Genomic DNA, 25922 nt, shown 5'->3' with positions numbered 1-25922 from the left:
ATATAGAGTATAGACACGGGGATTCAAACCTGGTCTGACTCCAGTGCACATGCTCTTTACACTGCAGCCAACCACCTCTCAGCTCAGCAGAAAATGATGAAAAAACAACCACAAATTTAGGGAGCTGGGAAATGCCCATCCTCAGAGCTCAAAGCATCTGTGTTCACTGACTTGTTAAGTGTCTGAGTCCCTTTTCATAAAAGTAAGCAAGCAAACCAAAACCCAAGAGGGAGCGAGAGTCAGGGAAGAAGCCAATTGGCACTTCAGTCTCTAGTTAGGAGAGGGTGGTCTTCTCCTCACCGTCTCCGGCACCCTGAATCTCTCACCATCTCACCTTGTCCAAATGAATCAATGTTCTTCTTCAGGGTCTCTACATCACAGGTGAATCGGGCCACTCGTCCCAGATCCTCATCATATTTACGTTCACTAACAAAGTGCTGGAGAAAAGACAAAGACAAACCTCCAGATGAGACAATGTACGGATTTCTAGCTTGCTATGCAATGCAGGAGAGCTGGCTTCAATTCCTGGGTCAGGAAGATCCCCTGGAAAAGGAAATGGCAACCCACTCCAGTATTCCTGCCTGGAGAATGCCATGGACAGAGGAGCCTGGCAGGCTACAGTCCACGGGGTCACAAGAGTCAGACACGACTTAGCGACTAAACCAACTATAAACAGATAAACAGGATTACTTTCAACTGATTTCTTTTTGTGCTTCAAATTTCACTAAGTGGCCATATATTACCAATGCTGGGTGGCTGACAAAATCCAGCCATTTTCTTTAAGAGTCTAAAGATAAGTTTATTTGGGAGCTTTATGAAATGCTGTATGATGGTCATTAGGTGTAAATTAAGAGAAACTGAAGGAAGGAGAAGGAACTCACGACGGAGGGCCATCTTTCTCTCCACTGTTGGCTACTCTTCACACTGCTCCATTATATACACAGGCAGAGGCAGCAAAAATGTCCATAGTTACAATGATTCCATTTAAATAAATGGTTTGGTGTTCTTTAATAGAAACTTCCTTAGGAAACCCACTGCACCTCTTTATACAAAGTAGGATTTGTTAGTCCTTGAAATAGGAACAATTTCTTGAGTTGGAAAATCATTCATGTGAAAAGTCAGCTTTGCAAATCAGAAGAGTTTGTGCTGCAAGTAATTTAATCCTTTTAAGCAGACTGAGCCGAGAAGTAACCAACCTCTTGGGTCAAAAACTAACTATACTATAGAAATAGTGGGACTAGAAAAATGTCAGGAATAAAATGCTTCTGCGGTCTATTTCAATAAACAATTTCTAAGGTAGCCTGGAATCATTTTCTCAGATGAAAAAGAGAATAAGAAAGAAAAGTTAAGGCCTAGATATAATTTAGAAGAACTGAACTCCTCAGAGCAGTCCTCTGTCTGGGGGTGTCCTAATTCCACTTTGGATTTTCAAGGGGTAGAATCAAATGCATCACAATCCTTGGGATGCACCTAGAAGCAATAAATGGGAGAGAAGGAGTAACAATTAGCTTTGGGCCTTGAAGTCCTAAAGCTTCAGGGTATATTGTGGCTCAGGAAAGCTCATGAATCTCTGTAACAAAGCCTTCAGACATGTAATATCAGTCTGAGATTAATTCTGAAGCAAATTCTAGGGTTTGCTGAGCCAAAGACATAACAGGAATGACGGAAATAAAATGATCTGGAAATAAGACATTTAAATTGCACAGCACCCACTTCAGTACACTGAAAACGTGGAGAAACAGATCCTTAGTCAGCCTGCAGAAATATTTCTAGCAGCTCTTCAACCACGTGGGAAGGGGAACAGATGAAGCCTATGAGAGCCAGAATTCTTATCTAATTCCAAAGGGGTTTCCGGCTTCTCCCAGATAGTTGAATGAGACTGACTGGCATCAATACGAGGAAGACTCTCTATAAAATTTAGCAAAATAGCCTTAGTTAACCAGAAAATGGTACTTTAAAACTTACATTGCTGGCTTCACTATTTCTCCCCAGTATAGTCTAAGGGGAAGGAGCAAGGGGATAACACAATATAGGTTTGCATGAAAGACCAGGTCAGGATGGTAACTGGGATGCCTGTAAGGTCTCAGATGACCTTCTGTCTGTGCTTTTATTTCCCAAAGGCTGTTATAAAATCTCCCCAGCAAGTATTCCTCTTAAATATGGCAGTAAATTTCACACTTCAGAAAGAGCAGAGTTAGGTCTTGGGAGTAGAGAAAGCCAACTCCCATGGTTCATACAGCTCACAGTTGAGAAACAATTAATTAGAATGCCAGTGTCTACAACTACCCATGATTAACCCAGCCTCTCTCGGGTTCCCATCTTAGTCTCAGAAATACTATTCTTTACGTAAGAATTTAAAACGTCTGAGTATTGAATCCAAGTAATCTTTATAGACAGATTTACAATATAACCAATATTTCAAACTGCTCATTTTTCTCTTATAAAATCAGAACTGACCAACCAACTATTTAAATGTCTACTGAATACCTACTAGGCTCTGCAGACACAGTAGTGCCTATCGAGTGAGGAAGACAGGTTACTCAACTACACATACAATTATAAGCGTGCTAGGAAGGCACAAACAGGGGATGTGACAGGAAAGCCAGAAAGGCTGAGGAGATCAGGAATGAGATGTGAGCTGGAATGGCGCGGGTAGGGGGTTGGGGGGGAGTCGGGGAGAAAGGAGGGAAAAGAATGTTCTGGGCAGATGGGAAAGCATGTGCAACAACCCTGACAGGAGGGAACAGGTATGCCTGTGGAAAGGAGAGCTAGCACAGCCGAAGCACTGGGACCAAGGGGGACAATGTGCAAAGGATGGCAGTAGGGCCAGACTGTATGGAGCCCTACAGGCCGTTAAGGATTAGAGACTATTCTGAAAGCAATGGGAAGTCTGAAGCAGGGTCTGTAGTGTGAGGAACAGATATGAAAAGGTGAGGACGGCAAGGTGGTGGCCAAGTGGAAAACTGGAATTAGTTAAGAGGCTACTACAGAATTCAAAGCAAGAGATCACAGTAGCTTGATCATGATGGTAGTGGTGGAGACAAAGAGAAAAGGTCAGATCGGAGATTGTGCAGAAGGTCAAATGGACAGGGTCTGCTGATAGATTTAATTGTGGGAAAAGGAGAAACTTCCTAAGGTTTCCACTTTAGACACTGGGCGGATGACAGTACCATTTACAGAGCAAGAGAACTTGGAAAAGGGCCAGGTTTGGGAAGAAGGGGTCATGAGTTCAATATATTAAATATCGCCATGAATTATGGAGATTTGCTACTTTAGTCCCCGAGGGTAAGAAGAAAGGCAGAAAAGAGAAGGAAGTTTTACCTTGATATCAGCTCTGAGCTCGACCAACTGCTCTTCTGACATCCGAACAGCCACATCAGTCATTTTCTTTAGAAGTTCGGCTTTCTTTTGACGGCTAAGCAAAATTTCCACTGTAGAGGGAAAGGGAGCATGACTCTTATGGTCTGCTAAATAGGACAAAGAAGGACTGGAAATATAGGCCTTGCAGTGTGTACTTGCACAGCCAAAGGCTTAGCTGCCCACCCACCCAGAAAGTGAAAATACCAAAGGTCTAGTTTCCACCTTCTTGAGGAACTCTGAAGGCAGTTTATATGGTAAACACTTTTTATGACTCATAAAGACTCATAAATCATTTATCATTTTTCTTTCTCCTCTTCCCAGTTAAAAAAAATGTATTAAGAAGCATGTACACTGGGGCTTTCCTGGTGGTCCAGTGGTTAAGACTCTGCAATGCAGAGGGCATGGGTATGGTCCCTGGTCAGGGACGAGATCCCACAAGCTTCAACCAAGAGTTTACATACTGCAACTACAGACCCTGCATGCTGTAACTAAGACCTGGTGCAGCCAAATAAATAAATCAAAACTTCCATTTGACTCTGTGTTCCCCTCCCCGGAAGCAACCACTGACAACAATTTTTCATGTATATTTCCTAATATACTCTCTGCCTATATGGAATACCACAATACTCAAGTTCCCTAATGATGCATATTTAGATTGTTTACACCCTTTTTTCATAGAATAACTTTTTAAACTTTTTAATTAGAAACAAATTTTTTCGGCCACACTGTGGATCTTAGTTACCTGACCAGGGATGGAACCTGAGCCCCCTGCAGTGGAAGCTTGAAGTCTTAACCACTGGACCGCCAGGGAAGTCTGTTTTACTGCTTTTAAAAAAGCATCATCTTCAGTTTGCTCCGAGGTGCATAAATCAGGTATGGCCACAAAGGATAACAGACAATTAAAAAGTCTCTCAGAATAAAGAGCCAGGGACTACAGAGGACAGACGCCCTGTAAGGCTGGCTGGGGAGAACGATGGCGAAGCCTGGGTCCCTCATATCATTTTGGAGATGCCCTACAGCCCTGGACTGCTTACCTCTGGACGTTTCATTTCATGAGAGAAAAAGAACCTCACATTTATTTAGGCCATTCCGTGGCATGCAGTTAAACTCAATTCCTAACTGTTGTGCACAGAATCCTGTAACCTACTGAGAAATTAGCCAAATTTATGTTAGAAAAAAAAGAATTTTTGAAGAGCTACATCCAGTGTTACAGAGAGCTGGAATGTCTTTAGCAGGTTTTCTCAGTCTGATTTGCCACAAATGTGGATGGGCTGCTCATACCCGTCAGGTTAAGCAATACGGCATATTTTTGCAATAAATTAGGAACATGCATACGAAAGTTTCTCAACACAAAGGCACAAACGATTCATTGGTCTGGATCCCAAGATAAAATCTACTAGTCATCTGTATCAAATTCACTTTCTCTCAGCTTCAGCATTCTAGGATTCTAAGATAAAATTACAAATATCAAGATGGAGAAATGTGTCAAGTACAGATTTCTATACATAGCATATAATTCAGAGAGCCTAAGTATATGATCTTGAACAAGTCACATTTTTCCAAGGAACTAGTGTTTTCATTTATGAAATGAAAAAAATTAAAAAGTCAGAAAACCTAAATCTCCCATAAGGTTGATGCTAAGATCAGATATGAATGAGTGTGTAAAACCCTAAACTGTGAAGTACTATGAATATATAATTAATAAAACTATAACACATAAAAAAGAAAAAAGAAACTTGATATTATTGGTAAAAGAGTAATTACATTAGTGTCATTGAGAACTAGGATTTTTAGTATGGGAGCAAGGAGATACTGATATAAAATTGACGAATTTGAGCAAAACTCTGTAGCTCTTAATTTGATACTAAAAGATTGGCCATGAATTGATAATTGGTTAAGGCTGGGTGCTGGGGGGGTGGTAATTATATCAGCCTCTCTATTTGAAATATGTTAAAATTTTTCTATAAAAGATGTATTTTAAAAAGCACCTTCTTCTCAACAGTAAGGACTTTTTTCCTCTCTGAAACTTCACCTTCAAAAAGAGAATACATCGGTACAAGAATGGACCGAAACTGTCACTAGAAATTTCAGGATATACCACTCAATTTAAGTGACATCTCATCTCTGAAAAACAATGGATAGCACCTCTGCTATGTATCCAACACTTTGTTGCTGCTTCTGCTGCTAAGTCACTTCAGTCGTGTCCGACTCTGTGCGACCCCATAGACGGCAGCCCACCAGGCTCCCCCGTCCCTGGGATTCTCCAGGCAAGAACACTGGAGTGGGTTAAAATGGATCAAAACTGAACTCAATTCAGTGCTTCAAAGCTGCCTCCTCTGGCCCAAGACCACAGACACAAATGATTTAACTGTGAGTCATCTCAACCTATATCCATTCTCAACAGTTTGAGAGCAGGTTAAAAGAAACAACCTTCCTAATTACAAATCTGGCATTCAATGCATGAAGGTAAAAACTGCTGAAAAGCCCTAAATCAATGCCACTGTACAAAGTGCAGTTGACATTCTCTTCTTTTCATATAGCTGTCTATCTTTAACCTAATCCTTAACGGAAATGACCAAAACAGCTATCTGGGTTCTTCTGTACAAAATCCCACAAATTATTCGACTTAGACTGTTCTTCCAGAATCTATTTTAGTAATCTTTCAAAGAGTCCTAGTCATGGGTATCCTGAACCCTCAATTAATTGACTTTTTCCCTAGCCAAGGATAACAGACACTGAGTGAAGTTTCAACAAACTGAGAAAACAAAGTTCTGCAAGAGGTAATGACAGGGATATATTGTAAGCAACCTGGTAAAGTCTCTGATTATGCCAAAGGCTTTTTCCCAAGTAGGAAAAAACCCAAAGGAATTATTCAGTCACTGAAGGAAAAAACAAAATAAAACCCAGGCGCCTGCAAGATAACCGATTTTCCTTAGCTGATGCTGAGGTGGCAGATACCATGATGTAGACATTGAAATCTATATTCAAAATATTAAAATTTGGAAATGTTGATAAACAGGCTATTATAAAGTTGTTTCACCTGAAAGCATTCCTATGCCAGCACAGTACAATTGCTCAAGACTGTTTAACTAAATATACAAACTCTTAGTGTGGCATTTACATTCAGCTTTTGTTATGGGGATTGAGAGGCAGGTACTTATTAACTGTTAATAGTTTTAATAAAGATCAATCTTACTTGCTTCAGCTTTCACTTTGTCCATTTCAGCAAGCAACGCCACTTCCCGATCCATTAAACTAGGAAGGGATGACAAAGGGAAAGAATGTTGGATCAGAAACTCAAACACAAAAATGGCACAGTGTTAACAGTGGAGAAAGACTTATGCGTTTGTTCCCTAAAAGCATACTACAAAATAAGCACTGTATACACCACATGAAAATCTTATCTCGCCCTCAGCAAAGACTATTTTAAAGATCTCAATACAGGAATCTAATTCCCTTTTATTTCTACTGATAACATATTACAGTAAATCAGTAGCTAGACATTTAAGAGTTGAGAACCAGTAGATGGCAGTAGCAAACTACAAAACACTTTTTGGTAAGTTGTGCTAAAGCATAAGTCCTCAAGAAAATTACGTATTTCTACATATGTACATATATTTTATTTTATATTCTGGTCTATAAAACTGGTCAGTTATGCTTCTAATGAATTTTTACCAAGCAATACCCCTGCGAGGGCCCAATACATTTAACCACAATTAGGATTTATAGATCTTCAACATTTTAGCACAGTTGCTTATCAAGTCCACTAGCACTTTAAGTCTTTAGAATGCAGAGCAGTCAAAAGACACATATACTGGTGCTAATTTTGGATAAATGTTTAATAATAATCCAGAAAAGATGGAATCAAAGGTTTCTGGAAGGCTTTTTTATCGAAAAAGAATATTAAACAGGCAATTAGAATTTTCTCCACTATAAATGTAAATGGTTTGTAAGCATGGGAAAGCTTTTCCATGTCCTTATAAGAGAGCCCACCATCTTCAATGAACATGAGATAATACGCTGCCCTAGTATTAAACCTCTGGATACAAATAATTTTCCTCACCACATCAGTTTTGCTTAGTAGTGGCAAAAAACAAAACAAACAAACAAACAAAACTAAAGCTTTACTATCTGTACAAACATAAAATGTTCCAACTCTCTTCATAGTTGAAATTCGTTCTAATTTCTCCTTTTGAACTCGTGTATAACTACAGGGTTAATAAAAGTTCTCTTGTTTCTGGTTGTAAAACTAATCACACACATATGCATATATATACATATACACACACACATAGGAAAAAAAAAACTCAACTCAGTTTAGCTCTATATGTTGTTATGTTAGCACAAAGTAGTTAATATGGAGACTACAGAGTGAGATATTCAAAAAAGTATAAGGCAGGGACATTTTCTCAAGGAGTAAAATCCTTTATAGTGAAGTGATAAAGAACAGGTTTGATAATCATTATGCATGATGTTAATACACAGATTTGTAACAAATTTGGTCGGCATATTAATTCCAAAGTGCCAGACTAGAGAGAAGATACAACTATTGTGGGGTAGCAACACTTTTGCTAAGAAAGCATTTCCCAAACCTTGGCAAACATTTTGCTCCAAGAACTCTAGCAGCATTTGGAATACCTAAAAGGCAAAACAAAAGCACATCTGAGACAGGAGCTGCCAGGCCTTGAGTTCAGTATTATCACCTCTCCTCTGCTGCTGAATCACCTTAAGATGCAGACACTGTCCGTCAGATGACAAATTTAACTGACGAAGCTTGTAAAATATTTATTAAAAGAGCTTAGCAAACAAGTAAGCTTTCTGCAGCTTACAATCTTTATTATGAGACAGCAGAGCGCCACAGGACACTCTCAGCAAGGAAAAACAGTACCATAATCATTAGACTTTTTAGTGTTACTATGAGCTAGCACATCAGGATGGCACTTCTATTTCCTGTAAGAATGGTTAGCATCCCTTTACACAAGCTTTGTTTCTTGAATCACTCACTGGTGATCATAAGAAATCCACAGTGCAGTGTGTGGGGAATCATATGACGGCATGAGTGGTCAGTCGTGTCTTGACTCTTAGCAACCCTATGGACTGTAGCCTGCCAGGCTCCTCTGTCCAGGGGAGTTTACAGGCAAGAATATGGCAGTGGGTTGTCACTTCCTCTGCCAGGGGTCATATGACCATTCCAATAAAAAAATAAGCTTACCTTTCCATGCCAAAAAACACTGAAAAGCAATAAGGACTTTTATTTCTTTTTGTTTGTTGTCTGTCATGTTACTATCTATTGATAACATTTACTCAAAGATTCTGTGATGTTGGCCAAGCATTAAACAGAGGAATCTATGGACTAACTGTTGGGATATTTTCTCAGAGAGAAGTCTGATGAATCTCTGCAATTTTTCATTAAATTTTTCACAAGTCTTTAAAATAGAAAAATGAATAAATCTTAAATTACATGTAGTGTAAGCACCGGACAATTAGTTTTTCTGCTAATAATTTAAGTGCCTGACATTAAGCTTTTGGTTGCCGACATTCCCTTCAAAGATAATCATCTCAAATAAATAAGCTACACAACAAGAGAAAGGGCGATGCCAGGCCATCCTCTTAGAAGGTCCTGGGTGAGCTACATAATTGACCACTTGAGTGACCGGAACTTTTCCTTCCTATGCTTTAATTCTTGCTTTTACGTTTTAAATTCACTAATAAACAATGAACCCACAAAACTCAAGGCACCCCATCCTGGACCCCAATAAAGGCATGACTCAAGGTTCATGCTCTCCTTAAACACACTTCACTGTGTGGGTCTAGGCATGCCATGTACCCTCCAGGACTTGTGAGTAATAAACCTTGTTTTTGTTGCCAAGGTGCATGTAGCAATCATTAGAGCCACAAGGGCCTGTCTGCCACAACACTGAATCATGGGGTGGGGGCCACAAGCAGTACAGGGCCCAGGTGAGTGCCCTTAGGCACTGCTAGCTGATGGCATCACCGAAGTAAGCTGAGACCAACACAAACACTGTAAGAACTTTCTTAAAAGTATATCACATAATGTATTACAGTTGTATAGATGAATGACTATGTTTTAGGTAATTAATGCTAAATTAGGGATGACACATTATGATGCCTGCAACTTCCAAATGGTTCTACCAAAACACACACACAAAACAAAGACACTGATCACTGTACTTCTGTATTCTGAAAGTTTAAGTTGTGGAAATATGTGCATCACAAAATAAACAGAAAAAGTGAGAAGAGTTCAGAAGTGGAAAGTGGCTAAGCATAAGATAAAGAGCAGAGGCAATTTTCACAATTAAAAGTAGTAATTTAATGTAATACAACTTTCTGACAATGAAGAAACTTTAGCTAAAGTTTTCCATCTGTTCCTAAGCTGTGGTGGTGCCAGTAGGAATCTGTAGCCGAGAGATTCAAAAGTACCGGTGGTTTGAGGTAACAGTTTTTTAGATGCCATAACTATGAGCAATGAGGCCTTTCAGAGCGATGAGAGGCTCATTCACACCACCAGACTTTCTGTTGTTACCTTGCTCACTCAGTACATGAGGGTACTAAGCTTGCAACTGCTCTGTCAATTTCCTGAATGGAAACACACCATTATGAGCATCTGATACACTAGACTCAGAAACTGTTAATGAATTCTGCTAAATATTGTTGGGACTCTGTTTAGAAAGACACAGGTCTTATTAAGCCTGGGCCTTATACAGCACACAGAATTTCCATATCCTGTCTTTGACCACAAAGGATGGTTTTAGATGTCCTGTCACTGTTAAGGAAAAAGACTGGTGAATGTCTGAATGTTCTGTATTTCCTTCCCTCCTTACCAAGACTTTTTTACCATCTTCCCATTTCCTCAACTTACTCTAAAGCTTTTTGTGTAATTTACTTGGTCAAAACAGTTGTCCCTGTAGCATCACCACTCATATCTCTAAGATTCATTATATGTCCATCATTTAAAGCAGGCCCTTCAATCACTATTTTTAACATGTAGCTTACTGATTATACTATTACCTTCAGTAATTTCTTGGTTCCAAAAAACTATTAACTATCATTTGTTTATGATTGTTGCATTAGTACGTGTTCAGTCACTTTCTTTGTGTCCGACTCTGAGACCCCATGGACTGCAGCCTGCCAGGCTCCTCTGTCCATGGGATTCTCCAGGCTAGAATACTGGAGTGGGTTGCCATTTCCTCCTCCAGGGGATCTTCCCGACCCAGGGATGGAACCCATGTCTCTTATGTCTCCTGCATTAGTGGGCGGGTTCTTTACCACTAGTGTCACCTGGGAAGGCGCAGCTGCATTAGAAAACAATGTTATAACAGAAACAATTCTAGCAACTGTTGAGCCAACTAATTATTTCAAGGGTTTATACTCTAAACCACTCAATAATATTCTTACAAAACGTTTATACTTGATTTTATTTGCTGAAAACCTAAAACCTATTTATTCTAATTCCACTAAAGCAGAAATCGAAGCAAAGCCCAGCCAATGCAAACACCTTTATTTTTCTTAAGACACTTCCTCCTTTTCATATAAAACAACCAAAAAAAGAAAAATTTTAGTAGTTTTTGTTAGCAGAGAATTAATGACACTTCATTTGTTTCTTAAAACTCCGTATTCCCAACACTGGTTTTATGAGTATGGTACACACATTTGAGCTCAAAGAGCATCTCAATTCTAAAGTAATACCAGGGACCATATGACTCAATGATATCTTACAATATGTTTAGGGAAAAAGAAATAGCAGCAATTTGCAGGGGGGCACAGTTAGATTGCCGGTCTGGAAACTAGGAATCAAACCCATGCGTGACACATGCACCAAGAGTCTCTCTTCCAGCTTTAGTGCAAAAGTGAGCCATCAATGATGATGGGTGGGATGAAGATCATAGGTTACTGGGAGGCAGAATACATAGATTCAAATATTGTCTCTGTGACTTAAATATGATGTCATGTTAGGCAAACAGCTTAACCTAAGACTCAAATTCCTTTTAAGAGTAAAGTAAAAATTAAGGCTCCCTCTTCACAGGACAGAAATCAGTATGAGAAATCAGATAGTATGACTGAACATGTTTGGAAAGGAACCTGTTTGTTTTATATGTTACTTAGTTATTTTCTCAGATGGTTAAAGAGTTAGAATTCTTTTAAATTTATTTATTTTTGATTGGAGGATAATTGCTTTACAATGTTGTGTTAGTTTCCACTGTACAACAGTGTGAATCAGCTGTACGTACACATGTATCTCCTCCTTCTTGAGCCTCCCTCCCCGCCACCCCCATTCCACCCCTGCAGGTCATCACAGAGCACAGAGCTGAGCTCCCTCTGCTATACAGCAGCCTCCCACTGATGATCTAGTTTACACATGACAGAGTATACATGTCAATACTACTCTCTCAATTCATCCCACCCTCTCCTTCCCCTGCTGTCCACAGTCCGTACTGTACATCTGCGTTTCTATTCCTGCCCTGCAAATAGGTTCATCAGCACCATTTCTCTAGATTCCATATATATGTTAATATATGACATTTTTCTTTTCCTTACTTTACCCTGTATAACAGGCTCTAGGTTCGTCCACTTCACTACAATGGACTCAAACTCATTAGAATTTTAAGTCAAAGACTATCAAGAACCATGGAGGCCAAATACTAGTAGAAATAAGATGCTAATGTACACGCAAAAACTTAAGAATAATTTAAAACTAAAGAGTGCTAGGTACCTTTCTGATAACACATTATAACAGTAGCCTATTCCTTTATTTCTATGGTTTTTAGACATTTTTGAAAGTGCTTTTGTTCATAAAATGATTTTCTGAATTTTCAGCATCTCTATAGATGAACTTTAAATTTAAGGATCTAAAAGCATTTGTTAAGACTAGTGATAGTTTAAGAAGAAAAGAGAAGCTCAAACAAAAGGAAGTAACTTTTCTAAGGTGAATGAAGAATCAGCCAGGAAAGATTTCAGTCTTAAGCACAGGCTTATATTGACTTCATGTGTTTCAGAATCTCAAATTTCTTACCACTTTTCTCCTTTTAATAAGTACCTTTTGACTTTCAATAAAACAGAACCTTTATTTTAAAGGCAGGCTGAGTGTGTATCCTTTGCCCTGACACATACTATGACAACTGTTCAAAATAGTTTACACACTCTAGCTTCATGTTCCACTTCGTATCCTGTTCCCTAACAGACTTAAACTTTAAGTCAACTAGGAGCTCCAACAATGTGTCAGACAGATTTTATTAATTAAAGAGAAAAGTAAACCTGGGTCTAGTGATGATTATTACTGGATCACCAATAAGGACAGACGTGACGTTTCACATCCTGGAAAGCCGCTGCTTTTACCTCCCCACAGGTAAATGTCAGCTTTCATCTGGCCCCAGTGTGAAAGCACTTATCCGTATAATTCCCCTAGTGCCCAGTCAGGTGTAATGTAATCTTACTGTTGCAAATTTGTTAGAATTTCTTTTCTTTTCTTCTATACTATAACCAACACAAAAATGGCTTCCTAAGTGACATTAACTCCAAGCTCTGGTTCAGTGCCAAAGGGAATTAGCTCACCTGCCAATTATATCTTGAAGTAGCAACTACAAGGGGCATGGAAATAAGCCAGTTTAAAAACCCAGTCAGCCAGAGAGAAGGCTTTACACCAGCAGGAAAGTGCAGGTAATCTCTTTCCTCAAGTTAAACTGACCTGGTTGCTACACCTGCTAATCAATCCTAAATACACAGTTTCTAGGCAGGAAACCGCTTCATTTGTCATTTATTAAAGGAGGCTCCCCCTGGCTAGGTTCCAAGTCAACAAGGACTCATAAGTCTCTCTCCCGGAACTGTATTTCCTGGTTCAGGCTGGTTCTGAATGGAATCAGATCCTGTGGCTAAAGTAATCAGTAAACTAAACAATCATGGAGACCGGAGGCTTGTCAAGGCAAAGTTGTGATGTTCTACTTAGTTCTTTATTCTTAAGCCAATAATATCTGATGTGATAATAATCCAGGGTAAAGGGCATGGGGCTTTCTCCCAGAGGGTCAGAAAGAGGAGAAATCAGTTACCTAGAAAAACTTCCAGGGGAAGTCAGAGTTTACTTAACGTGAATTTGGGAGAACTGGTTGGATTTAGATAACTACAAAAATACAAGAGAGCATTACTAGGTTGGAAAAGTAGCATCAAGGAGTGTATGAAAGAGGAAATGTGTATGTTAAATTCTGAGACAAGTAATCTGGCTGGAGTAAAAATGTATATAAGAAAACAGAAGATTTGACATTAAATTTCTAGCTATAAAACCTGAAAGGAGAAACTTGGGATTCATGACAGCATGGGTAGATGAGCAGATGAATGATCTATTCTAAAGTACTTTTTGTTTCATGGATCATTCTACACTTTGGTAAAAGCAGAGGTCAGCAACATTCCTGGAGGCTTTATTCTACCTCTCTGTTAATTCACTCCCTTCTTCAATTCCACACAACAGGAGGACTGAGGCTACCCACTCTCCCTCTGTCTTTTGTTCACTGTGGCATGAAGTACCAGACTAAGTTTGTGAAGAGAGACACGGCTGAATATGACCTCTGGGAACAGCTCCTAGGCAAGCAAGAAAACGGATGGATGGTTGGGAGGAAGAGTGGTGTAGGTTCTCTATATTTATGAAAATTTCCTCTCATCTTTCAGGTTCTTGAAAGTCTTACAAATAGGCAGTATGGACAGTCTCATATCCCTAAATACCAACCTAGCTGCTTGTCTTCCTGTCATTTTACTTAATTTGGTCTTTTTTTTTAAAGTCCATTATTAAATGAAAATACCTCCCCAAAGGAGTTATGGTTTAAAAGTTAGTTACCACTTTAATAGTTAAAATAGCTTCGATGTTCTAGAAGAAAATTAGAATATATTTCTTCTCCCAAAGATTCTATAATCAAATATATTTGAGAAACAGCATAGTATAGCTCCCTCTTGTAAATTCACAATGCATATTAGCATTAAGGCATCAAGAAGTCCTCTAGTAAAGAAAATTTAAGTATTTTCAAACCTCTTTAACTACTAAACCCTATTTCACATATTAATACATTTTAAGATATGAGAAATTTTTAAAGCAAGTTTAAAAAACACAAAATCAAAATAAATCAATGATTAATAATAGGGCACAGAAGGGACCATTAGAGTGGGGTGCATCAGGAAGGATGAAAGGAGGCAGGAAAACAAAGACATCTTTTCTACTTTTTTAATGTTGTTGTTGTTGCTGTTGTTCAATCACTCAGTCATGTTCGACTCTTTGTGACCCCATGGACTGCAGCACACCAGGCTTCCCTGTCCATCACCAACTCCCAAAGTTTGGTCAAAGTCATGTCCATTGAGTCAGTGATGCCATCCAACCATCTCATCCTCTGTCATCCCCTTCTCCTCCTGCCTTCAATCTTTCCCAGCATCAGAGTCTTTTCCAATGAGTCGGCTCTTTACATCAGGAGGCCAAAGTATTGGAGCTTCAGCATCAGTCCTTCCAATGAATATTCAGGACTGATTTCCTTTAGGATTGACTGGTTGGATCTCCATACAGTCCAAGGAACTCTCAAAGAGTCTTCTCCAACATCACAGTTCAAAAGCATGGATTCTTTGGTGCTCAGCCTTCTTTATGGTCTAGCTCTCATATCCATACACGACTACAAGGAACATCATAGCTTTGACTATACAGACCTTTGTTGGCAAAGTAATGTCTCTGCTTTTTAATATGCTGTCTCGGTCTGTCATGGCTTTTCTTCCAAGGAGCAAGCATCTTTTAATTTCATGGCTGCAGTCACCATCTGCAGTGATTTTGGAGCCCCAAAAATAAAGTCTGACGCTGTTTCCACTGTTACCCCATTTATTTGCCATGAAGTGATGGGACCAGATGCCATGATCTTAGTTTTCTGAATGTTGAGCTTTAAGCCAACTTTTTCACTCTCCTCTTTCACTTTCATCAAGAGGCTCTTTAGTTCCTCTTCACTTTCTGCCATAAGGGTGGTATCATTTGCATAGCTGAAGTTATTGATATTTCTCCCAGCAATCTTGATTCCAGTTTGTGCTTCATCCAGCCTGGCATTTCACATGATGTACTCTGCATAAAAGTTAAATAAGCAGGGTGACAGTATACAGCCTTGATGTACTCCTTTCCCAATTTGGAACCAGTCCGTTGTTCTATGTCTGGTTCTAACTGTTGCTTCTTGACCTGCATACAAGTTTCTCAGGAGACAGGTGAGAGGCAGGCTGGTGAGATTCCCATCTGTTTAAGAAGTTTCCAGTTTGTTGTGATCCACACAATCAAAGGCTTTAGCCTAGTCAATGAAGCAGAAGTAGATGTTTTTCTGGAATTCTCTTGCATTTTCTTTTCTTTTTTTTTTTTTAATTTTATTTTATTTTTAAACTTTACATAATTGTATTAGTTTTGCCAAATATCAAAACGAATCCATCACAGGTATACTATGATCCAACGGATGTTGGCAATTTGATTACTGGTTCCTCTGCCTTTTCTAAATTCAGCTTGAACATCTGGAAGTTCTCAGTTCACGTACTACTGAAGCCTAGCCTGGAGAATTTTGAACATTACTTTGCTAGCATGTGAAATGAGTGCAACTGTGCCATAGTTTGAACATTCCTTGGCATTGCCTTTCTTTGGGATTGGAATGAAAACTGACTTTTTCCAGTCCTGTGGCCACTGCTGAGTTTTCCAAATTTTCTGGCATATTGATTTGTTCAAAAACATCATGCCATGGGTTACAGGTTCCTGGTTTAAAAGACAGATCCTAATGTAAAGGAGCATGACCTACGCTATAATTATTTGTCCCTTTCCAAACAATATTAACCTTAGGTCCATTCCTAAAGCATGAGTTTCTTCTACCATTCATTCTCACACTGTGACCACAAACAGAATGAAGCAGAAAGCAAAATATAGCATAGGATTTTTAAGTCTTCCTCCATTATGTAGAGTAGTTAAGAGTTAGGAATTAAAGAACTTGGTGCAGAAAGCAAAATATAGCATAGGATTTTTAAGTCTTCCTCCATTATGTACAGTAGTTAAGAGTTAGGAATTAAAGAACTTGGTAAATGGCTAACCATCTTTACCATTTTCGTGCTACTGGTACAAAATGCAACTTAACTTACCAGCTCTGCAATTCGGCAAAAGCTTGTTTCATTTTCTTAATAGAAGCATCCATCTCTTCTTTAACTACAACTCGATATCGTGCAAGAGACACTGTGCAGCGCTGGAGGTCTTTCACAGATTTTTCAATATTAGAACCTTGGAAAGAACCCCAATAAATAAAACAACATAGGTAACTTGAAAACTGGATCTGAATACCTAAGCATGTAACGTAACTAACATCTCATAACTAAGAATGCTTCCTGAATGGCCACCGTCAACAAAAAACTGAATTTTTCATAGATTTTTTTTTTTAAGTATCCTGGCCAAGATGGAGTAATAGGAATTGGATTTACCTTCCTGTCTTAAAAAACTTCGCACATACACAAAATATATGAAATAATGGTTTTCAGACAATGAACAATATGCAGTACTTCTTACCACCCTCCATAAGAACACAGAAACAAAAGAAGTGAGGCCTAAGATTGCCCCAACTTGCTGCCATAAGAGAGTTTCCAGGCTGCAATGCAAGGAGGAGAAATCCTTAGTTGAGTCTGAAAGTCTCCTTGAATTGAGGGGACAGAGCTGAGAGTTCAAAGAGGCCAAGATGGCTAGAATTCTCAGGGCAGAACAGTAAAGAGGAGAAAGCTACACAGCAATGAAGAAACCGTACAAAGACCCACAGAGGATTCTGAGTGCATGCGAATGTAGAACCGCCCCAAACGGGGAAGGAACCACTGGAAAGGAGCAGGTGGGATAATCCTGAGAGCTCGCCCAGGCCAGGAATAGTCTATGCTCACACCAGCATAGTGGGGCGCCAGGCAGAGTACTTAGAGGGCACTGCCTCAGTAATTAGCCTGAGACTAAAGGCTGCTCTATTTCTACTAACAAAGCTTAAGTAAGCAAGCAGACTGTTTCCAAATAACAGTTCCAGAACAAATCACAAGAATATTTAAAGAAATACAAAAATATCTAGCAATCAACAAAGCAAAATTCACAATGTCTGGCATCCAATTAAAAAACTACTAGAGGCAGAAAAATATGACTGATCTATAATGAAAGGAAAAATCAATTAACAGAAACAAGTGCAGAAATGACAAAGATGTAGAATAAAGTTGGTAAGAACATCAAAACAGCGAATATAATCAAATATCACACGTTCAAGAAGGTGGAGGAATAGTATAATCTATTAAGGACAGACATGGAAGATATTTAAAAAGATTCCAACAGAACCTCTGGAGATGAAAAAAAAAATCAGAGATGAAAAATACACTGAATTGGATTAACAGCAGATTAAAAACTTAGAGAAAGAAGATTAATAAATTTGTAGACAGCAATTTTAGAAACTATCCATAATGAAATTAAACACAGAGAGAAAAAGACTAAAAAAAAGAATCCAAAATGAAAAACTATTTGAGTAGGTACCAAATTTTCAAAACTCCCTACATAACAGGATTTAGTAGAACACAATTCACCACGTAGATATAACAAAACTGATAAAGTTCTCTCTTGATAGTACACTTTGAATCATTGTAAGTGGGTAAGTCAACACTGTAGATAAAGATGAAGCATATTTACCTACCTAACATATTTTAACCAGTTTCTGAGAATTCTATTATAACCTTTCTATATTCACCAGTGTCAGTTATTATAACTTATAGTTAGAATAACTGATCTAACAAATTTATAAAGTGCCAAGACACAGATTTTCAATCTTTAAATCTTTCCTCATCTCAACCTTATTTCTTTTAAAATCTACCTAAAAGCTTTCAAGCACTGTTTCTTTATTTTTGCTTGAATAAATATTTTCAGACTTGCCTTTCTGGACAAGTTGAGGGCTCTGTTAGAAAGATGAAAAAGGAGAGCCTCAATAATTAAATTTGGCTCATGCGGTATACATAATTCAATACAGAGCTACAGGTTACAAGTGTATTTTACATTTCTCTGTTTCATTTGTTCAGGTAAGTGGACTGCCATCCTTAAATGGACGATAGAAGGGCTATTATCTCTATCTAATTATTGGCTGATTATTTAAATAAGTATTATAAGTTAAAAAAAAAACCCAGCAAATCACTACCATCAATCAATGCTAAGTATTTACTTAAGAGAAAATGATCTTGTTTAAAGCTACAGTCTGATAGGTATTAGTAAAAGCATGAAGTTGAGAAGAGAAATTAAAATATTTCTTCAAAATATCATTTCAGAGATGGCAAAGCTTTTTACTGTTGAATCAACCAGGAGTTAAAAATGAAGGAAATAGCACAGACATGTTGCAGTAAAACAAATAAAACAAAGGTTAATGTTATCAAAGACACCATGCTAGCCACAGAGTTTGACCCTCATTCACAAAAAAAGGATCACTATTGTTGTCTCAAGACTGTACAGCATTATACTACTATCAGACTCCAACTGTGTACACAAAACTGGGGAAAGGCTGGATCGTCATGGATAGTCACTGACTGGAAATGTATTACCTGCTGCCCCTTCTGAAACCTTATCTATGAGAACAAAGATGATTTGCCCTCTTTAGCTAAAAACACAGATTCTTTTTGCTTTCTCTCAAAGGAAGATCTTTGATTTACCCAGCTTTTTGTTGGTGGAAGAGAGGGGAACATCTTCCATGCCTAGATTTGAAAGCTGAGGTGCTACAGTAGTTCTTGAGAGAGACTTGGCAGCATTCTTATTTTGTTGAGAATTCTGAGTAGAGTGCATAGTCAAAGATCTGGACTCGAAATCAGAGACACCATTCTCCAGCATGGATCCTGTCAAATAAAGAGGCCAGTATTTTAGAGTAGAGTTCAGGGGTAAATCAAGGAGTCTTTAAGTACACACGAAGTAAAAAGGCAAAAGTGCAGCAAAAAATTGCCTCTTAAAAGGTTGTGAATAGAATCAGCTGACAAAACAGGACAAAGAGCAGAGTCAGTGAGGCTGTATCACTTGGCTTAGCCCAAGGAGGCACACCAACTGAAGAGGATTCTTTGTTAACCCATCTCCAGACAGGCTAGCTTATTCCCTGTATCTTGTTAACTTCCTTGCAGTTCTGGGCACAAGGAAGTGAAGAGTCAATATCACTACCTTCTGACAAGCTTCTGTTAAGTTATGCTGAGAAAAAGATTTCTACACTGTCCCAGAGAAAGAGAGTAGAGTTTCAAAAGCTTTAGGAAATGGAAACAGCAAAGAGTTAGGAAATAAAGGAAAGCTAGTTCAGAAAAAAATAGAAGCCACCGACTATCTTTGGTTTGTTTGAGGTGCTATATTTTTTTCTAAGTCTTTATATGTGTGTGTGTGTGCTCAAACTAATCAATAAATAAAAACATCTGAAATACACAGCGTAATTTTAAAAATGGCATTGCATGTATAAAGCCAGCAGCAATAGAGCAAGGGGAACTGGTTTAACAAACAAGTAATTAAAAAGCCTATTTTTAAAAATATATTCCCAATATCTTTCCAGTACTCATCAAAACGGTTAATGAAAAATGTACAAGCTATCTGAATTTACAACTAATACTAATCTTAATTCTTTATTAAAAAACAAATGTGAGACTATAAAAACCAACAGTCTACTTCTAATGAAAGCCATGGGATTACAGTTATGCCTATATATTCCTTATTGTGTTGAGTCTTGGAATAATAACATCAATATCAACTCATGATCATCATTTCCTTTAATAAATGTGCAGTTAAAAAACATCTAAGGTCACCTTCTGTACTCTCTAAGTATTACAGAACTATTAAATTAGAAGATTTCCACAAGGCTGATTTAGACTAAAATTAAAATATGAAACAAAGGAATACGAATTATATTTTTCTAGGCCCTTGATAATTACCAAACTGACTCTTTCACATAAGAAGTAACAAAGTTAAAAAACTAACTAGATTTAATTTATTGATTGCTTTCTCAGCCAAGGAGCCCCTGTATTTTTCAGTAGAATGGAACTTTCCAAGGACCTGTTAATACTCACCTGTTCTATCCAGCATTTCTGATGGGGCAGACTCAGGATCCTCCAGTTCTCTGGCTTCTATTGAAAGTGTCTCCATACCTTCACTGAGTGAGTCCACAGACTCAGTATCATTGATGGCACCGTTGACATGATAACCATTAACACCACCTTTCTCTGAGGAGGGCGCAGATTGTTCCTCTTGAATGGAAACCGATTTGTTGGAATCTGGGATACTGTTACTTGGTTCTGCTGCAGGTTTTGGCTTGCTTTTCTTCTTTTTGTTCTAATGGTTATTAAAGATTTGAAAAAAGGAAAAGAAAAAGAAGACCCCGACAATCCAGAGAGGTAACGCCAGCTACCCAAAGGCAACCAATGTTACCAATTTCTCATTTGCTCTTCCAGAAACTGAATACCTTTTTGTATATGTCGATCTACTGACTAAAATAACTATATAAAATACTTTAGATAAACTCAAACACATAAAAATAAAACAGCAAAGCATGACAAAACCCACTATAAGAAAAACTGAAAGATAAACTACAAAATGTGAGAAAAATATGTGTAATACATACAAAGAAATTAATAGAGAGAGCTCTTAAACAAACAAAATAATAATCCAATAGAAAAACTGGTGTAGCTATAAACATGGAATGAAGTGAAACTTCAGTTTAATAAGATAAATTAAATCTGCATTGCAGAGGATTTTGCATCAGAAATCTGTCTCCTCACCTAGACAACAATTACACTGGCAGAATCTGTCTAACTATTTTGGAACTCTGGAGTCTACTGAAGGCTTATAATTTCCAGGAGAAGACTTGGATGATAAATTGTGGTTAATTTCAGTCAATTTCAGTTCTGAGCACAGTAGCAGATACTCACCCCCCACCCCCAGTTAGGGAACAGGCAGCCGTGCACCTGTTCTTGAAGCAGCTAGCACATAGCTTGCTGGAGTCAGGGTAGGCAAAAAGAACCCTGTCCTCCAAGTAACTGGGAGCTGTGTCGTGGTCACTGACTGCTGCCTTTCACTACAAAGGTATAGACAGAGGCAGGCAGCCACTGATGCTGCACCTCCTCCCACTGTTGCAAGCCCCTCCCGCTCTGGCTGAAGTTTAATTCCTTTAGGGCAATGGCACCCCACTCCAGTACTCTCGCCTGGAGAATCCCATGGACAGAGGAGCCTGGTGGGCTGCAGTTCATGGGGTCGCTGAAAGTCGGACACGACTGAGCGACTTCACTTTCTCTTTTCACTTTCATGTATTGGAGAAGGAAATGGCAATCCACTCCAGTGTTCTTGCCTGGAGAATCCCAGGGACGGGGGAGCCTGGTGGGCTGCCGTCTATGGGGTCACACAGAGTCAGACACGATTGAAGTGACTTAGCATAGCATAGGGGAATTAAAGTGGTGGTGCCATTCTTCCCCACTTCATTTTTCTTTATTCCCTTTCTGGAGACAGACATAAAAGACAAGGACATTCAAAAACAACTGTATATACAGAAAAAAATTGAAAGTAATCATGCATGCCCAGGGAAAAGCACAGACAAGATCTGAGAAGACCTTAAGTCTACACCTTAGGCTGACCCTTGGTACAAAGACAGCTTACAATTTTAAAATATAGTAATAACAAAAAACAGCAAACCTGGAGAAAGAGGGAGAATCTGGTTTCCAGAGTTATCAAATTATTAGGTTCTAATGTCTAGCTTTCAGCAAATCACAAAGAACACAAAAAAATAAGAAAGTATGGCCAATACAAAGGAAAAGAATAAATCAATAGAAACTTTCCCTGAGAAAGACTTGTTGGGAGATACATTAAAGACTTTATTTTTTTCATCCAAAGATTAATTTTAATTAAGTAAACATGGATTCTTTATACGTTTCCATAAGTAAGATTTTTTTTTACTCAAATGCCTAGTGCATTTTTGGGCTTCCCTGGTGCTTCGGTGGTAAAGAATTCACCTGCCAACATAGGAGACATGATCTCTGGTCTGGGCAGATCTCACATACTATGGAGCAACTAAGCCTGTACACCCCAACTACTGAGCCAGTGCTCCAGAGCCTGGGAGCCACCAACTACTGAGCCCACATGCTGCAACTACTGAAGCCCATGTGCCTAGAGCCCATATTTGACAACAAGAGAAGCCACTGCAAGGAGAAGCCTGCACAATGCAGCTAGTCCCTGCTAGCTGCAGAGTACAAAAGAGCACAAAGCAGAGCAGTCCCTGCTTTCTGCAACCAGAGGAAAGCCCATGCAGCAACGAAGATTCAGTACAACCAAACCCCACCCCCCAAAAAAACGAAAACAAAAAAGCTGCCTTAAAGATGTTCAAAGAACTAAAGGAAAATGTGGGGAAGGTCAAGCAAACAAAGTATAAACAAAATGGAAATATTAATTAAGAGAAAAAGAAACTAAATCTAAAAAAGAAATAAAAAAATGAAATTTTGGAGCTAAAAAGTACAGTAACTTATTTGTTTTTTTTTTTAAATCACTGACGGGATTCAAAGGGAGATCTGAGAAGTCAGGAGAAAGAACCAGTGGGTTTGAAGATAGCACAACTGAAATTATTGAGTTTGAGGAAGAGAAAAAAGATTGAAGAAAAGTGAAGAGCCTAAGGGACCTGTGGGGCTCCATCAAGCAAACCAACATATGCGTTGTATAAACTGGAGAAGGAGAGGAGGAAAGGGAAGAAGGAATGTATAAAGAAATGATGGCTGAAAACTTCCCAAATTTGATGAAAGACATGACTATAAACATCCAAGAAGCTTAACAACCTCCAAGAGACGATGAAACACGTTGTAATCAACCTTCCAAAAGATAAAGAATCTAGAAAGCAGCAAGAGAGAAGTTACTTATCACACACAAGAGATGATCAATGAGATTAGCAGATTTCTCATCAGAAACATAGGAGGCCAGAAGGCAGTAGGCAGATATATTCGAAGTGCTAAAAGGAAAACAAAACAAAACAAAACAACCCATCAACCAAGAATCCTCTATGTAGCAAAACTGTCTTTCAAAACTGAGGGATAAATTAAGACATTCCTAGGTAAACAAAGAGGAGAGAGTTCATGACTACCAGACCTGCCCCGCCAGAAACACAGGAGGCCTGTAACATGAAGTGAAGGAACACTAGATGGTAATCTGAAGGCATACAGAGAAATAAAGAACTTGACAGAGGTAAAATACATGTGCAGTTACAAAAGCTAGTATTATTATAACACTGGTTTGTGACTGTACTTTTTGTTTTCTACATGATTTAGAAGACTAATACAATAAAACCAAAAGCTGGTTCTTCATAAAAACAAAGTTGACAAAAGTTTAGCTAGATGGACTAAGAAAAAAGTGAGAAGACTCAAATTATTAAAATAAGAAATGAAAGTGGGCACATTACTATTGATTATAAGAGAATATTATGAACAATCATATACCAACGAATTGTATAACCTAGATGAAATTGTTCAAATTCCTAGAAACACAAAACCTACCAATACTGTCATGAAGAAATAGAAAATCTAACTAGTTAGGAGACTGAATCATGAATCAAAAATCTCCTGACAAAGAAAAGCCCTGGCTTCACTAGTGAATTCTACCAAACATTTACTCTTGCCAAACTTTTCAAAAAAAAAAAAGCTGCTGAAGAGAAGGGAACAATATCTAACTCACTCTATGAGGTCAGCATTACCCTGATACTCAGACAAAGACACTAGATGAAAACTACACAGCAATATCCCTTATGAACACTGATGCAAAAATTCTCAACAGAAAGTACCAAACCAAATTTAGCAATATATGAAAATAATTATATATCATGACCAAATAGGATTTATTCCCTGAATGCAAGAATGGTTCAACTTAAGAAAACTGATCAATGTAATACACCATATTAACAGAAAGAAGGGGAAAAAAGCCACATGATCATCTTAATTGATGCAGAAAAAACATGGGACAAAATTCAAATATCCTTTCATGATAAAAACACTAAAAAAAAAAAAAAAACTAGGACTAGACGGAAACTACTTCAACATAATAAAAGACATATATGAAAAACCCACAGGGAACAATGGTCAAAGAGGAGAGCTTTTCCTCAAAGATCAGGAACAAGGCAAGGATGCCCACTTTTGCCATTTCTATTCAACGCAGTACTGAAAGTTGTAGCCAGTGCAATTAAGAAAGAAAAAGAAATAAAAGGCATCCAAGCAGGAAACGAAAAAGGAAAACATGTTTGCAAAAGATATGATCTTATATATAGAAAACTTTAAAGATTACACACACACACACAGAACAATTCAGCAACGCAGCAGGATACAGTCAACACACAAAAATCAGTTGTACTTCTGCTGCTACTAAGTCACTTCAGTCGTGTCCGACTCTGTGAGACCCCATAGATGGCAGCCCACCAGGCTCCCCTGTCCCTGGGATTCTCCAGGCAAGAACGCTGGAAAGTGTTGCCATTTCCTTCTCCAATGCATGAAAGTGAAAAGTGGAAGTGAAGTCACTCAGTCGTGTCCGACTCTTCGCAACCCCACGGATTGCAGCCCACCAGGCTCTTCCGCCCATGGGATTTTCCAGGCAAGAGTACTGGAGTGGGGTGCCATTGCCTTCTCCAGTTGTACTTCTATACCTGAACAATCTGAAAAGTAAATTATAAAATAATTCAATTTATAATAACATAACTAAATAGAAACACATTATATATTTATGAATTATAAGATTTAATATTAAAATGCCAATACTACCCAAAGTGATCTATAGATTCAATGCAATCCTTATCAAAATCCCAATGATATTTTTTGCAGAAACAGAAAAACCCATCTTAAAATTCATATGCACCTTCAAGGGACCAAAACAACCTTGATTGTCATACTAAATGAAATAAGTCAGACAGAGAAGGACAAATATTATATGATATCACTTATACGTGCAATCTAAAAAAAAAAGGACACAAATTAATTTATTTACAAAAGAAAAATAGACTCACAGACATAGAAAACAAGTTTATGGTCACCAAAAGGGAACAGGGCTGGGAGGGGAGGGATAAATTGTATGTTTGGGACTAAAATATACACACTATTATATATGAAAAGATAATCAACAAAGACCTACTGTTGGGGACTATATCATATCTTCTAATAACCTACAATGGGCTTCCCTTGTGGCTTGGCTGGTACAATGGAAAAGAATCTAAAAAAACTTATGTATATGTATGTGTGTGTGTGTATAACTGAATTACTTTGCTGTACCCCTGAAATTAACACAACATTGTGACTCAACATGTCAATAAAAATTTTAAAGAAAAAAAGGAACAAAACAGGGAGACTCATACAACCTAATTTCAAAACTTACTACAAAGCTACACTAATCAAAACAGTGTAGTACTAGTGTAAAGACAGATGTATATGGGACTTGCCTGGTGGCCCAGTGGTTAAGATTCTGCCTCCACTGTGGAGAGCAAGGGTTTGATCCATGGTCAGGGAACTAAGATCCCACAAGCCATGCGAGAGTGACCAAAAAACTTATA

The 25922-nt window shown here is 38.3% G+C and overlaps 1 protein-coding gene across 2 annotated transcripts in view; it reads right to left on the bottom strand.

Moving 5' to 3' along the window:
* Positions 1-25922, bottom strand: part of SPATS2 (spermatogenesis associated, serine-rich 2) — a 156055-nt gene that overhangs the window by 3977 nt on the left and 126156 nt on the right. For both annotated transcript variants that reach the window (XM_010857769.1, XM_010857770.1), the window contains exons 6-11: positions 20434-20695; positions 19054-19233; positions 16495-16630; positions 6557-6615; positions 3322-3431; positions 335-437 (exon numbers count right to left, since the gene is read on the bottom strand). In XM_010857769.1, the coding sequence (XP_010856071.1) occupies positions 335-437; positions 3322-3431; positions 6557-6615; positions 16495-16630; positions 19054-19233; positions 20434-20695 (850 nt within the window). The remainder of the gene's footprint in view (positions 1-334; positions 438-3321; positions 3432-6556; positions 6616-16494; positions 16631-19053; positions 19234-20433; positions 20696-25922) is intronic.

The sequence above is a fragment of the Bison bison genome, unplaced genomic scaffold (genome assembly GCF_000754665.1).
Source record: "Bison bison bison isolate TAMUID 2011002044 unplaced genomic scaffold, Bison_UMD1.0 scf7180017864383, whole genome shotgun sequence".
Lineage (NCBI taxonomy): Eukaryota > Metazoa > Chordata > Mammalia > Artiodactyla > Bovidae > Bison > Bison bison.
The sequence above is the reverse complement of the archived record's forward strand: the minus strand, read 5'-3'. Positions and strand labels throughout refer to the sequence as shown.